The following is a 15,440-nucleotide window of genomic DNA, read 5'->3' as shown; positions in this document are numbered from 1 at the left end:
AACTGGAGTAATAGTAATAGGATGAAATTTAATAGTGAGAAGTGTAAGATCATTCATTTAGGGATTAATAACAAGAATTTTAGTTATAACCTGGGGACGCATCAATTAGAAGTAACAGAGGAGGAGAAGGACCTTGGAGTATTGGTTGACCACAGGATGACTATGGACCACCAATGTGATATGGCCATGAAAAAAGCTAATGCGGTCTTGGGATGCATCAGGTGAAGTATTTCCAGTGGAAAAAAAAAGCCACTGGGCTTTTCCACATGCCACAGGGACAGGAGCTCGGATGGACAAAATGAACCTATCGCCCAGCTCTCAGCAGATGGAGACCCTCAGTTCATCGTACTAGTAAAGAGATTGGGCTCTGGGCCTCAGTGCAGCAGCATTTTCTTATCGTGACCCCAAATGGGCAGCCCTTTCTTTCTGCCCTCTGTTCCAGCTGCCAATGTACAGCTGCTTCCTCCTCTGAGCTTGGCTCAGGACTGCCTGGCTGGGGTGTGCTGCATCTTGTCCCTGGTATAGTGCTTGGAAATGTATAGTGATGTCACTGAGCTGGGGGAGGCCTTGGCCAGAACCAATCCAATGAGTGTCAGCCCTTGGAGCAGTGGGGAGAGTGGCAGGGTCCAGAGCTGCAGGAGTTGGCCCCAGGAGGGCAGCAGACTGTGCAGCAGCCCAGTGGGGGACCCAGCCAACACGGAAGTGTGGCGAGCAAACTGCAGTGTTCGTAGGGGTGGTGGATTTTGGTGGGGTGGCCAGTGTTGAATGGAAGTGAGAAAGCTGGCATAGTGTGTATGGTGGGGAGGGCAGCTGGGGCAGGCTCTCCCCCAGCCAATGGAACTGCGGCAGGTGTGCTGCAGGCGGGGCCCTCTGCACTGCTGGCACTAAGTGAAGGATTTGCCCATTTAAAGTAGTTCTCTTCCTTGGTTTGTGTCCCATTGCTGTCTCCTGCCCCCATGGCACCACTGAGAAGAGACTCAACACAGGCTCTGATTCAGGGGGTGATTTTTATTCATCCATATTTATGACAGTTGCACAGAGAGGTGCCAGAGTGCTCAGCAGAGGCTGCTCCTTGATTCTTTCACACCTCCACGCTGGGTTCTCACCAGGGCAGGGTGTTTCCTTCCCAGCTCATCAGGATGCCATGGTGTTTCTCAGAGAGGTCACAAATCACCTTCATGAGCCCGCTCACGCTCTCGTCCACCGTCAGGTCTGCCTGCAACATTCATGCCAGAGTGTGAGACAGAATACAACTGCACTTTCCTCTCCAAGCACTGAGTATCCAGGGCTGGCTGGGGGTTCTCAACCTCTTCCATATAGTGACCCCATGTTCCAACAGAAAGAAATCCAGGGTATCTGGCCATCTAGCAAGGAAGGCAGTTGTGACCCTCTGAAACCGGGTTGGATCCCACTTGCCTGAAGGGGGTCTGAGAACTACTGGCCTAAAGAATCTTCTTTTGCATATAAAACTAGTGCACTCAATCAAGTGTCCCTTCCCCCTAACCTGGAGTCTTCTGTGGGGGCCTGTCTAGCCCCTAAAGGTTTCCATTCAACAGGCCACTTACCACACCCTGCTCCCAGCAGTGATTCACCTTGACGAGGGGGCTTCCCACCAGTCTCCGTGCTCCTGGCAGCTTTCTACCCCAACTGAGCCTCTTGCTGGCTTTTCTAATCACCTGGTCCCTAGCTGATCAGTCTCAGCTGCGGAGTAACTGATCTGCCACGGGTGAGGCGGCACCCAACTCCCCTTAAAGAGCCAGCCACCCTGCGACACCATGGTTAACATTTCCCAAATCCTAGTGGCTATACAGACAGGGGGAGCTCTGGACTTACATAGAAATGGAATGAGTATATCATTGGAAAACACTGATTTCAAGACTGAGGATGGCTCAGAGGCTGCATCTACACAAACCCATTTTGGGACATGCACCATTGCACTAGGACCAGTTCAGCTTCCCCAGTGCTAGCAAAGGTGAGCGCACCAGCATGCGCTGCCAATTGGCCTTTTTAGCTTCCTGTTCTCTAACCCCGCGCAGAGCAGGCCTGTATATACTACAGCCATAGAAACAGCAGCAGCTGGGATACACTGGCCCTCATGCTGTTGTTGCTTAGCTCTGGTGGAGATGCGCTGGTCCTGTATTTCCTAACTATCACTGGGGTTGATGAGGCTCAGTAGTGTGTGCTGCAGAAGGCTTTCTCCACAGCCCGCTCTGTAGCATCAGAAGCCTGTTTTTGCTGAAAGTCCTTCATTTTATTTCATGAATGATGTGGCCTGAAGGCTGGTGGATCCTCTGTGAATGTTCCATTTTTCTCCTGAGCAAATGATTTAATTATGGCTGTATTAAATATCTGGCGCAAGTTCGTTTTCCCTGCCAACACACATATCACAGTAGAGGCAGCAGAAGAATCTCTGAGTAAAAGGAAATGCTGGTGCAACCCCACCTTTCCCCAGACCATCTCTCTGCTGAGAGCCATCGCTACCTGCACGTTAGGTTGAAAGTTTCCCAGCTCGGTTTTCACCCAGCCCGGGTGCAGCGCAGTGCACAGGATCCCATCTTGCTTGTATCCCATCGACTGGCACTTTGTGAGCATGTTCAGCGCCGCCTGGAGGCGAAGCACATGGTGAGCGAAAGCAGAGCCACAGCACCCCCCAGGCACAACCCACCAAGCCCGGCTCATTTGCACGTGTGGGACGCTGCATCTGGGACTGATGAACATTCACTGCCTGACTAGCCAGGAACTGAGGGATTCAGCTGGGGGGGGGGGAAGTGCTGCAGTGGCAGGGGGAAGAAGATCCTGGGGCAAGGGAAAGGCAGCAGAGGGAAGAAGAGAGGAAGGAGCCTTCTGTGAAGGAACTGTTGGCCCCTCACTGATACTCAGTGAGGTTTTGTGGTTGGCCATCTCCCAATACCAAAAGAAGGGGGAAGGGCCGATGAGAGATCAGGACCCTGAGACTGACTGACTGAGGCCAAGGCTCCAGCTCAGCCTGATTGACAGGTCAGCCAGGCCACTGAGGGAGTCATGAGGCAGGGGGTCCTATCCTCTATGTGTGCTGGAGCTGCTGGGCCTGAGCGGGGCCAAGCTAAGGAGGGCTGGAATCAGAGATGCGCTGGAGGCAGAGTGGAGCTGGGGCTGGAGCCGTCTGGAGCCAGGTGCAGGGAGCAGCTGGGCAGACGGGGTCCCTGGGCATAGGGCCCAGCACAGGGAGACCCCACCAGTCAAGAGGCCTTGTGGGTCGCACTGGGAGGGGGATCGTAACCACCATGGGGGGTGATGCTGGGGGGAAGGGCCCTGCCACCTAGAACCTGAGGGCATGTGGCAACCGCCAGAGTGCCTGTCTGACCTGCGGCATCCCTGCAGCACAGCCAGGGCCTGTCCAGGGACCTGGGACATGTGAGGAGCAGACTGTGCACTTCCCTTACATTCCAGGCACAGCTGCTTGGGATTTCCCCAAACCACAGAGTGCGGTGAAGGCTTTTCTTTTCACCTTTCCCAGTTTCTGCTTATTTTTAAGGACTTGCTGTTTAATAAATCGTGTTTGCTTTGAACTATATGCGATAATCAGTGGGTCAGGGAAGCGTCTGGAGCAGAAAGGGTACCCCGGAGTGGAGACACTCGAGCCCCATCCTAAGTACGACAACCAGATTGGGAGTCGAGCCCCAAGAATCCTGGGCCCAGCCTTGTCAGGGTTACAAGGACTCTGCCACAGATGAGAGTAGAAAGGGAGTCCCCGAGATCAGGCAGGCCTCTGAAGAGAGTGAGAGCGAGGACTCAGATCCTTTGACTAGCGAATTCCAATGGCATAGTGCATAAGCCAGGAAAGTTCCCCATTTACACTTCGATGGGAGGTGGGTCAGAGCTGGGAGAGAGAGGCCACAGTGGTAAGAGGGGCATTTCCATGGGCGCTTGGAGGGAGTGGAATTCTAGCCGTCTTCAGCAGAGCAGTGGAAATAAAGATCCTTTTGGTCAGTGAAGATTACCCTTGAAGGATCTCACAGTGCTGTACGCACCAGCCATCTGCAGGCACCTGCATTGGGCTGTCCGGGTGCCTAAGTCAGGTGCCTGAGCTTTTGCGTTCACCACTGCATGATGCAGAATTTTGCAGAATTCCCTGTTTCCCTCGCAAAATTGAGGTTGCAGAGCAGTGAGAGGAGCTGGAGCGCTGAACCTGGCTGGGCTGGAGGCTGCATGCTCTGCTTGCTACTCAGTCTCCTGAGGACGGGAGAGGGCCTGGGAGACCCAGCCGGCTCTGGAAAAGATCAAGGAAGGTCAGGACTGCACCACACCACACCCTGGCAGAACAGTAAAGAAGCTGGGAGAATAATGGCTCTGGGGGTGCTGGTGTCTGGGATAGGGAATGCCCCCTGGTTGGGCTCTAGCAGGATGGGGGTATCTGGGCTGGGGTGGTTCCCCACAGCTGGGCTCTGGGGAGATGTGAGTGCAAGTGTCTGGGCTCTGGGGGCCCCACACAGGCCCCTCCAACAGCCCCCAACTGGAACTGGATTGTCATAGGGGTTTCTGTAACTCTCTACTGCTGGGGGAGTCTTTTTTGCTGTTGTCTATATTGTTGACATACTTGTTGACAGGTATTTTGAAATAAATTACAAAAATAATTGAAACTGGAGTGATTATATTGTGTTATTTTCACAAATAAAATGCAGAATTTTGCAGAATTGTAAAATATTTTGTGCAGAATTTTAAAATTTTTGGCATAGACATTTTATGTTTTTGGCGCAGAATTCCCCCAGGAGTAATAGATACTAAGGTCAGAAGGGACCATTATGATCATTTAGTCTGACCTTCTGCACAACGCAGGCCACAGACTCTCACCCACCCACTCCTGTGAAAAACCACTCACGTATGTCTGAGCTATTGAAGTCCTCAAATCATGGTTTAAAGACTTCAAGGAGCAGAGAATCCTCCAGCAAGTGACCCGTGCCGCATGCTACAGAGGAAGGCAAAAAACCTCCAGGGCCTCTTCTAATCTGCCCTGGAGGAAAATTCCTCCCCGACGCCAAATAAGGTGATCAGCTAAACCCTGAGCATATGGGCAAGATTCACCAGCCAGATACCCAGGAAAGAATTTTCTGTAGTAACTCAGATCCCACCCCATCTAACATCCCATCACAGGCCATTGGGCCTATTTACCATGAATAGTTAAAGATCAATTAATTACCAAAATCATGTTATCCCATCATACCATCTCCTCCATAAACTTATCGAGTTTAATCTTAAAGCCAGATAGGTCTTTTGCCCCCACTGCTTCCCTTGGAAGGCTATTCCAAAACTTCACTCCTCTGATGGTTAGAAACCTTCGTCTAATTTCAAGTCTAAACTTCCCAATGACCAGTTTATATCCATTTGTTCTTGTGTCCACATTGGTACTGAGCTTAAATAATTCCTCTCCCTCTCTGGTATTTATCCCTCTGATATAGTTATAGAGAGCAATCATATCTCCCCTCAACCTTTTTTTAGTTAGGCTAAACAAGCCAAGCCCCTTGAGTCTCCTTTCATAAGACAGGTTTTCCATTGCAGGGTTTGCTCAGCACCTTGGGACCCTTCAGGTGAGCAATAGGGTGTCTGAAAAATATTGGTCTTAAAACAAAAGTTGGGCTGTTGGAGAGAGCAGCAGCATGCACATGCAGGAAGAAATTCCAAGAAGATGGCCACGGGACGCGTGGTGAGCCCATGCCCCTTGGGAGCTCAACGCACATGGGCATTTACAAGCTGTGGGGTGGAGGCAATAGGCGATTGTAAGATCAAAAGACTTAGCAGCGTTGGAGCCAAGTGTGGTGGAATTTGTGAGGGCAGCAAACTTCCCAGGGAGAGAGTATGAAGCTTCCAACACCTTTGTAGCGCCACATACATCTTGCTTCAGAAGGAGTCTGGCCAGTATGGTGGATTATATCTGGCCGAGGACGGTTCCTGTTATGCCACCAAGGAAAAGGGGGCAATATTTTACATCCTGTCCCAGAGTGAAATCAATAACTATGCACTCACAGTCAGTGCTTATAGCAGTCTGACAAAAGTGTGTGGGAGGGTTATCATCCCCCCATCTCAATAAAGCAATTAATTCTGCACCCCCCAAGCTTGACATCAGTTCTGTTCCCCATCTCACCACTGCTCCGTCTGCAACCCCTTCATGCCCCTGTCCCAGGACTGGAGCGGGAGAAGGTCCAGGAGTTCTTTTCCCCCCTCTGCCTCTTTCCTCACTGGGTGCTACAGGGAAGGTTATTAATAGAATCATAGAATATCAGGGTTGGAAGGGACCTCAGGAGGTCATCTAGTCCAACCCCCTGCTCAAAGCAGGACCAATCCCCAACTAAATCATCCCAGCCAGGGCTTTATCAAGCCGGGCCTTAAAAACCACTAAGGAAGGAGATTCCACCACCTCCCTAGGTAACCCATTCCCGTGCTCCACCACCCTCCTGGTGAAAAAGTTTTTCCTAATATCCAACCTAAACCTTCCCCACTGCAACTTGAGACCATTACTCCTTGTTCTGTCATCTGCTACCACTGAGAACAGTCTCTTTGGAACCCCCTTTCAGGTCATTGAAAGCAGCTACCAAATCCCCCCTCATTCTTCTCCTCTGCAAACTAAATAATCCCAGTTCCCTCAGCCTCTCCTCACAAGTTATGTGCTCCAGGCCCCTAATAATTTTTGTTGCCCTCCACCGGACTCTTTCCAATTTTTCCACATCCTTCTTGTAGTGCGGGACCCAAAACTGGACACAGTACTCCAGATGAGGCCTCACCAATGCCGAATAGAGGGGAATGATCACATCCCTCGATTGGCTGGCAATGCTCCAACTTAAACAGCCCGAAATGCCTTTAGCCTTCTTGGCAACAAGGGCACACTGTTGACTCATATCCAGCTTCTCGCCCACTGTAACCCCTAGGTGCTTTTCTGCAGAACTGTTGCCTAGCTGCTCCATCCCTAGTCTGTAGTAGTTCATGGGATTCTTCCGTCCTAAGTGCAGGACTCTGCACTTGTCCTTGTTGAACCTCATCAGACTTCTGTTGGCCCAATCCTCTAATTTGTCTAGGTCCCTCTGTATCCTATCCCTAACCTCTAGCATAAATACTGTGATGGGGCAAGGCCAGATGGCTATAGAAAAGTAGTGGGAGATAGATATATTAGCTGCAGGCTAAACAAATCCCTGGTGCCAGGATAAGTGAAATGGCAGCTGCTCCAGGTCAATTGAGACACCTGGGGCCAATTAAGAACTTTCCAGAAGGCAGGGAGAATGCTAGGTTGATTGGGACAGCTGAAGCCAATCAGGGGCTGGCTGAAACTAGTTAAAAGCCTCCCAGGTAGTCAGGCGGGTGTGCATGTCAGGAGCTGTGGGAGGAAGTTGCGCTGTTGGAGAGGCTGAGCAGTACACATCATATCAGGCACAAGGAAGAAGGTCCTGAGGTAAGGGTGATGTGGAGCTTGAGGAAGTGAGGGCTGCTGTGGGGGAAGTAGCCCAAGGAATTGTACATGTCATGTTTCTAAAAGGTCAGCTACCATAGGGTCCCTGGGCTGGAGCCCGGAGTAGAGGGTGGGCCCAGGCTCCCCCCACCCGCCAACCTTTGCCCCCTGATTAATCACTGAGACTAGGAGACAACAGAGACTGTGCAAGGAAGGATAACTTCTCCTCACCTCCCTCGCTGGCTTATGATGAAAGTGGCTCAGTAGACTGTGACCCTTGTCTCCAGAGAGAGAGGGTCACAGTGAGCTCTGAGGCTAGCAAAAATCCGCCAAGAAACACGGGACCCACGGAGGCAAGGACAGAGCTTTGTCACACTACCATTCCTCCCAGTTTAGTGTCATCTGCAAACTTGCTGAGGGTGCAATCCACACCATCTTCCAGATCATTAAAATTAACAGACTTAATTAATTCTGTTATATGGACCAGTCACAAGAGATGGACAAAGACCTACCTTTCCTATTGGGGGTTAAATATGCTCCATTTTGGGCATCGTGGATGTAACTATTTCAGAATGGTCATCACCTTCATTCATTATCTTCAGGCTGAGAAATATGAGATTCAGTGACTACCCCATGACTGGTTAGCCTGGGGGAGCCATACCTTACTGCAGCGGTAGGAGACTACTGGCACGAAGGAGAACGTTTCAGGAGTTTTCTCAATGGATCCCAGAACAGTGGAGATGTTGACAATGGCCGCCTTGCTGCAGCTCATCCCTTTCTGGTTGCTGCCCTGGGCAGCCTTCTTCAGCAAGGGCAGGAATGCCTGGGGAGACACTGGGTCACTTTGTCCTTGATAACAAACTTACCAGTTTCTCAGACCTAAATCTGCCTGCACCTGAGTCCCACTTCCTGGGCTCCCCACAACCGGTTCCCCCCTTTGCTTCTTCCTCCCTCTCCCCATTTCCCACCTGTCTTCATGGCACCCCTTCTGCTAGAACAGCTTCCTAATTAGCTATCCCTGAGTATCTCCGCCTTCAAGCTACTCCTCAACCACCACCTGCTCTGTTCCTTCTACCACCTAGAGTGTCCCTAGAATGCCACTGTCTGTCCTGAACCTGTTTGTGTCTTCAGACTATAAACTCTTTAGAGTGAGAGCTGGATTCTATTCTGCTCTGCATGTTGCCAGCTGTAAAATGCTGGGTCCAATTACAGTGCTGTATAAGCAATAATACTACTAATTGATAAATAATAATAAGCATCTAGATGAGGCTTGCAATGTCTGGATCACCAATGGCATAAAAAGTGGGTGCACTAAATTCTCTTCTCTGTTAGGCCTGTGTCACCCCATTATAGCGAACGGAGTGTGTCAGTGTTACCAGGGCAGCTGCACCTTTGACCGCTTCTCTGGTCTCTGAGAGCCCCCCATCAGGTGTTACACCTCGTGCTGTTACCTCCCCAGGGTGGAATCCTGAGATTCCCCAGCTCTCAGAGCGGGTCTGGTTTGGCACCTGCAAGCAGAGCTGAGCAAAAGTTTTTGACCAAAACTTGTTTTCAGTGAAAAATGCGGATTCAGTGACACCGCAATATTTCACAAATTCACGTCGACTTCACAGACTTGTTCTTTTGGGGAAAGTTTCTGAAAAAATTGAAACATTTTAATTTTTCATTTCAAAATGACATTTTGGTTCAAACTTCCTTTCATTTGCTCTTGAAGAAATCCAAAAATATTTTAAAATGTTCAAAATTGAACTGTTTTGTTTGACCAAATGATGAAGAAGTAATAATAATAATCATCATCATTAGTATTAGTTTTTACTCTGTGATTTGCCAAAAATTATCATTTTGTTCTGATCCAGAATGACTTTTTTTAACTTTTAAAAATTGCCAACAAACCAAGAAATGCATAATTCATGCAGCTGTATCTGCAAGTCTTCCCTTCGGGAAGCAGTGGTGAATACAGTGACCCAAAAGAACCTTCGGAAAAGGAAGGAGAGTTTAACATTTGCAGCAGGAACATGGCAAAGCATAACAGAGAGGGTGTTTAACACAACTGGTCTATGTGCAGGTCTGTATTACCTAAGCATTCAGGGGAAGCCTTAGGAAGGCTCAACTGCTTTGGACCCTTCTGCAAGGTCTGTATCTGTCTGCTCCTCTGAACAGCTCGCTGTGACAACCGCCCCCCGACCTCTGCGTTTGTACACCATGGAACACAACAGAGCTCTGACCCTGATTGGAACCTCTGGGCTTTATCAGAACACAGAAAAATCTATTCTAATGCTAACAAATGGGCCACTTTCTTTTAAAGCAGGGTGGGGTGAAATACTAGATCTCTTCAGCTAATTATCTTGCTTTAAACCAAAAATCCTAAGTATTCTCACCCGAAGGTGGACTCTTACCTGGGTCACTAACAGCGGCCCAACAATGTTTGTGTTATAGACACTTAACATATCTTCAGGAGTGGCTGACTCAAGTGTGCTTGGTAGCATAACGCCAGCATTATTTATCAGCAAATTTAGGCCAGTTCCTCCCAGACGGGCCTCAGCTTTCTTTGCAGCGCTCTTGATGCTCGCTGAGTCTGTAGCTTCTGGAGAGAGAATACAGGACTGGTTATGAGCACGGTTTGGTTCCATTCCTGATACTATATGAAATAAATACAGCCACAGTTCTGGTAGCCTGGTTAAAAGCCCATCTCTAGAGACAGCTGACAGAGAATTCAGTTAATATGTTGAGCAGAGGCCTGGCTCACTCCTAACTCTGATGGATCGTTCACAACCCGCAACCCAATTTTAACCACATCACTGTTAGAATGTGCGCTCCATTCCTGAGGTCACGGCAGGGAGCATAAATCCAGTCAGGGATTTCCTGTTTCAGGCAAAAAGTTCATAAAGTATTTCCAGGCACTTTTAATTGAGAACAAGCCAGCCCAGACCTGTGCCTTCCTGGCAACATCTCTAGGTTACTGAACTGGAGACTTCAGTGCAATAAGAGTTTATTGAGTAGATCTTAAGTGCAAAGTTAGACTCATATAATGCCCCTTACACTTAGATGTGTGGGTTTGGATGCAAACTAAGGAAGGATCTTCTGGAAAGGAAAGGGAAATTTTGGAATGACTGCTTTCATGGCTGCACCTACCCTCATTAACGTTGTACTACGTAACTTGAAGACGCGATGGTGATTTGTGCAGTAGAGAGGTGAAAACGGTGTCTAATGACTCTTTTGGCCAACTTAAAGCTGTTTTATCAAAACTAGCTTGGTGCTAATTTACAAATTTACTCTAAGTTAATGAATGTCAATCATGGACAACCTTAGCTGAGAACTTCCAAGTGTTTTTGTGTTTCAGTTTTATGATACAAATGGTCAAACTTGAGTGCCTAAAGTTAGGCTTCTACAGCCATATTTTGGCACCTGAATATTAGTAGCCTGATCGACCACTGAAAGCCAGTAGTTCATGTCTATTCAGGTGCCTAAATATGGATTTAGGAGCTTAGACTTTATGTCATGTGCTTAAAACACGGGGTTAGGAACCAGGTGATCAGGATCCCAACTCTGCCGTAGACTTCCTGTGTGATCTTGGCCAGAAGTGTCCACTAATTTTGCGTGCCTGTCTTGAGACACCATTGGGCCTGGTTTTCAGAGATGCTGAGAAGTCCGGCTGAAGGCACTGATAGATGCATGTGCTTAGCTCCTTTCATAATCAGGCTCTCAATGACTCTAACTGGCCTCTTTGAAATTCAGACCAATTTAAACCAAAGACATTTTCTCAACTGAATTTGTTAAAACCAGGGTCATAATCTAAAGAAGAATCTGCATGCATGCGAGGGTGAACAACAGACTAAAAACAAAACAAAACACAACAAACCACTTCTGTCTGGGGAATAATTTTGTGAATTTTCAGGCTAAGGGAGATTTATTTTTGAGAAAGTTAGAAGGGAGGGGGAAAAACTGTACTAAGACTGGAATGGATCTGGAAACTGTAATCACCTAATCTCTTCTGAATGATTCCATAACATGTAACCTCATTCAACACCTTGGTATATTGTATGGTCATGTATTAGTAGATGAGTTCTGTTGCTATGACAGCCTCACCCCACCTTAGGGCATGTTGTATAAGGAACATTCAGGCATATTCTACCTATTATTGTCAATCAAGACTGTTCCCGGCGACGCTAGGCTTGGCTGAGATTTAGTTTGTCATCTTCTCTCACTGCAGTTCTCACAAAAGTGAGCATGATCCAGTCCTGCTCCCATGCTGCATTCAGCGGCAGAACAGAACACCTCTTTGATTTAAAGGGAGCAGAACCAGGTTCAGTGTTTGGCACAGATTACCAGACAAGGCAGGCAGCCTCTGTGACTGCGCTTTCTGCATTGTTCAGCGATGAAGAACTACAATCCACTGACACGGGCAGTGTACTAACAAGTTGAGGCCCATTTAGCTGCACTAGTGATTATGATCTAGTCAGGTGCTAGGAAGCTGGAAAAGAATGGACGTGGAAAGGGTCAGAGCAGAGACTGCGAATCAGAAAGCAGCTAAAGGACAGCCGGCCATGCAGTGTCTGCAGCGTGCTGGTTGGCAGGAGAGATGTGCTGAGGACGTACCTAGCTGCAGAATCATAACGTTTGGGTGCTTGGAAGCCAATTTTTTTAATTCCTGGAAGGAAAAAAAGAAGAAGAAGAAGAATTAAAAAAAAAAAAAAAGCATTATGGAACCTAAGTGAAAACACAGGCACAAATGCTGCATCGCCCCGTCAGACAGAGCCCTGGCACCGAGAATACCCACAGCCCTACGGCACAGATTCTGCTGTCACCCACATGCAATCCCATTCATTTGAATGGGGGTATGTGAGTTTAACAGAGAGCAGAAGCTGACCCTGTGGCTGGCCTGGGAACACCAGGGCACTGCTCTGGGTGAAGACCATGGGAACAACCTGGGTCATCATGCAACCAAAAAATCAGAGTGGGTGCATATGAAGTCCCAGCTTCTCCCCTGCCTAGGGCCTTTACCCCATGCTGTTCCCCAACCAGTCTGTCCTTCAGCTGGCTTTCCCTTTCCACACACCTTGCATGTTGTTCACTCCCTTTTTCTGTCTGTCACTCCTCTTCCCCCAACCATCCTCTCTTTTAACCTGCCTCCTGGTTCTTCTTCCTTCCCCATCCCCTCAACCTCTCTCCATCAGTTCTCCTCTTTCCCCCATTCTCCCAACTCTGCCCCAGCCATCACTCACCTGCTACCCCATACCCATCACTCACTCCTGTTGACAGATTTTTCTCTTGTTCCCGTTGCTGGGCAGGGGCCTCCTCTCCAGAGCCCCCAGGAGCAGGCACTGGGGATCAGCTCATGTTTTAGTAATTGCCCTGAGAAACAGCTAAGGAACCTCCCAGATCTCCTGTGGGCTGTTGTGAAGTAGTCAAGGTGCATCTTTTAGCACCAGTGATAAAGTAGCAAGGTAGAAACCGTTTTTGCCCCATTGCTGTCATATGGGGATTGGGGGTCGGGTTGGGGATATCAGCAGAGCTGGGTGAATAATTTTGGCCAAAACTCCTTTGACCAAAGTTGCAGATTTGATAACACCAAAAGAGCTTGTGAATTTGTGTTGGTTTCTAGAGAAACCTGAAAAAATCAAAATGTTTCAATATTTCTGTTTGAAACAACTTTTGTTTGGAAATTTCCTATAATTTTTTTTTAAAAAAAACAAACCTTCCAAACCATTTACAATTGCTCAGAATCAGAATATTTTGTTTCAGATCGAAGCAAACATTTCATTACACCCAAAATAGATTTTTTTTTCGAATTTCTAACATTTTTGTAAAAATTGTTTTTGGTTTGAGCCAAAACAATATTTTTGTTTGTCTGCTTTTTTGGAATTGTCAGCAAACCAAAATATCCATTATTCACCCAGCTCTAGATATCGGTTTCTGGCCTGCCTCTCCATGACAAGCCATGGGCAGATACGGAGAGGCAGGGGGCCATTGGGATCCTCCCTGAAGACAGTTGCTGGAGAGCAGTAGCCATTTAGTATCAATGTTCCCTCTAATTTTTTATGTCCATGTGCAGAATGAATTTTGTTGTGTGCATCGATATGGAGGTGATGTGTGGCAGGGGTGGGGGCCGAGGGGTTCGGAGAGCAGGAGGGGGCTCAGGGCTGGGGCAGAGGGTTGGAGTGTGTGTGTGGGGGTGCGGGCTCCGGCTGCATGTGCGGGATCTGGGTTGGGGCCGGGGATGAGAGGTTTGGGATGTGGGAGGGGCCTCAGGGCTAGGACAGAGGGTTGGGGTGCGGGAGGGTGAGGGCTTGGCTGGGGGTGCGGGCTCTGGGGTGGGGCTGGGGATGAGGGGTTTGGGGTTCAGGGTGTCCCGGGCCTACATTGGGGAGAGAGGACTCCCCCCAGATCTCTCTTGCCCCAGCAGCTCCAGGGCCAGGGGAGAGGTGCCTATCCCCGCTGGGGCAGCTCCTGGGCTGGGGCTATCTTAGAGGGAACTTAGTTTATTACCCTCGCAGGGTATGTCTACACTGCAATTAGACACCTTTGCCTGGCCCATTCCAGCAGACTCAGGCTCGCAGGGCTCAGGCTAAGGGGCTGCTTAATTGCAGTGTGGATGTTCATGCTTTACAGGAGCCCAGATTGTAGGACCCTGAGAGGTGGGAGGGCCCCTAGCTCAGGTTGCAGCACTATAGACATTTGGGCTCGGGCAAGGAGGGCAGAGAGGAAGAAGCATCACAGGGAGAGCTCCCACTATAGGAAGGATTATGGGACAACAGGCAAACCTCACTTCCTCCACAGCGACATCAAGGGTTAATGGGTGGTCCCAGCACTGCTGGGGAAGGAGGGCTGGGGTCTCAGAGGCGGTGAGGTGGTCGGGCAGAGATCATGCACTTTCAGACAAAGTGTTGGATTCAGTCTGAGCATTTATGGAATAGCAGCATCCTTCCCCACGCCAAGCCTGAACATCAGCCAGGTCTGCTTTGGACCCCTGGCATCCAGGCCTATGGATCTGAAACAAATCGGGTACCTGATTGGGCAATGTGCCAGGCTCCCTGCCATCATTACAGGGTAACATATCTGTGATGCTCTAGCTGCGGCTCTGCGAGGAGCCAATACTTTACATGATAATGGGGACAAGTGAGTGATACAACGAGCACGAGAGCTGCGTATAGTTAACGTGCAGCAGCAGAGTTTCATTAGTGTCAAGGGGAGTGGAGGAGCAATGTCGGAGCAGCAATGACTGGGGGTGATCCGTGTGCAGAGGGAGGGCAGAAGCGGACAGAATGTCTGTGTGTGTGTTGGGGGGAGCTAACAGAATGGCAGCACCTCACACCCACTCTGCATAAGGTGCAGGGCAGTGGAGAATCAGGCCCAGTAGTGTTAGGGTTGGGTAAAATTGGGGTCAGTCCAAATCAGGCCTCCTACTGCAACGTGCAAGGTTCCCTGTTTTAGCAGGGCAGGAGGTTTCAGGGGTGGAGGGGAACATTCAGCTGGGAAACCTGTTACAGACTCATTCAGTTCTCATGGGATCTGCCATCTAAACCCGCTTTTATTCCATGCCTTTTGGGGGAACATTTTCTAAAATAAAGTTCAGCTAAGCAAAAAAGCTGCTTCTCACCTGCGCTTGCGCTCCCTCTGGGTCCCGGCAGGTGGCAAAGATCACTTCGGGTGGGTTCGGTTTCCCTATAAAATGCTTGATCAGCTCCAGACCAATTCCTCGATTGGATCCAGTCACCAGGACACTACGGACATGAAACCCTGCCATGGTCTCTTTGCAGCTGCCTCTAGTCTCTGTCTCCGTCTCTTTGCAAGTTCAGTTAAATACGGGCTGTGTCATTTCCCCTGAGCTGATTTCACTCAGTCGAGTCCCCACCTACCTTTTTTTGTTAGTTTCATTGGAGGCATATAGAATCATAGAATATCAGGGTTGGAAGGGACCCCAGAAGGTCATCTAGTCCAACCCCCTGCTCGAAGCAGGACCAATTCCCAGTTAAATCATCCCAGCCAGGGCTTTGTCAAGCCTGACCTTAAAAACCTCTAAGGAAGG

The 15,440-nt window shown here is 49.1% G+C and overlaps 1 protein-coding gene across 1 annotated transcript; it reads right to left on the bottom strand.

The window, feature by feature from the left end:
• Positions 1-1,102: 1,102 nt before the first annotated feature.
• LOC140896492 (C-signal-like) lies at positions 1,103-15,158 on the bottom strand. The gene is made up of 6 exons (XM_073308418.1): positions 15,012-15,158; positions 12,011-12,062; positions 9,811-9,998; positions 8,076-8,237; positions 2,482-2,604; positions 1,103-1,216 (listed from the first exon to the last, which is right to left on the bottom strand). The coding sequence occupies exons 1-6, from the start codon at positions 15,156-15,158 to the stop codon at positions 1,103-1,105; spliced, it is 786 nt and encodes a 261-aa protein (XP_073164519.1).
• Positions 15,159-15,440: the final 282 nt, after the last annotated feature.

This window comes from Lepidochelys kempii, chromosome 12, assembly GCF_965140265.1.
Source record: "Lepidochelys kempii isolate rLepKem1 chromosome 12, rLepKem1.hap2, whole genome shotgun sequence".
NCBI classification, from domain to species: Eukaryota; Metazoa; Chordata; order Testudines; family Cheloniidae; genus Lepidochelys; species Lepidochelys kempii.
Note: the sequence above shows the minus strand (reverse complement) of the source record. Positions and strands in the feature narration are given on the sequence as shown.

Excerpts from the sequence above, each read along its gene's own strand:
- LOC140896492 (XM_073308418.1), bottom strand. The coding sequence starts at position 15,158 with ATGGCAGGGTTTCATGTCCGTAGTGTCCTGGTGACTGGATCCAATCGA. Across the intron at positions 9,999-12,010 it reads CGTTATGATTCTGCAGCTAG|AAGCTACAGACTCAGCGAGC; the intron begins GTACGTCCTCAG and ends TTCTCTCTCCAG. Across the intron at positions 1,217-2,481 it reads ACTTTCAACCTAACGTGCAG|GCAGACCTGACGGTGGACGA; the intron begins GTAGCGATGGCT and ends TGAATGTTGCAG.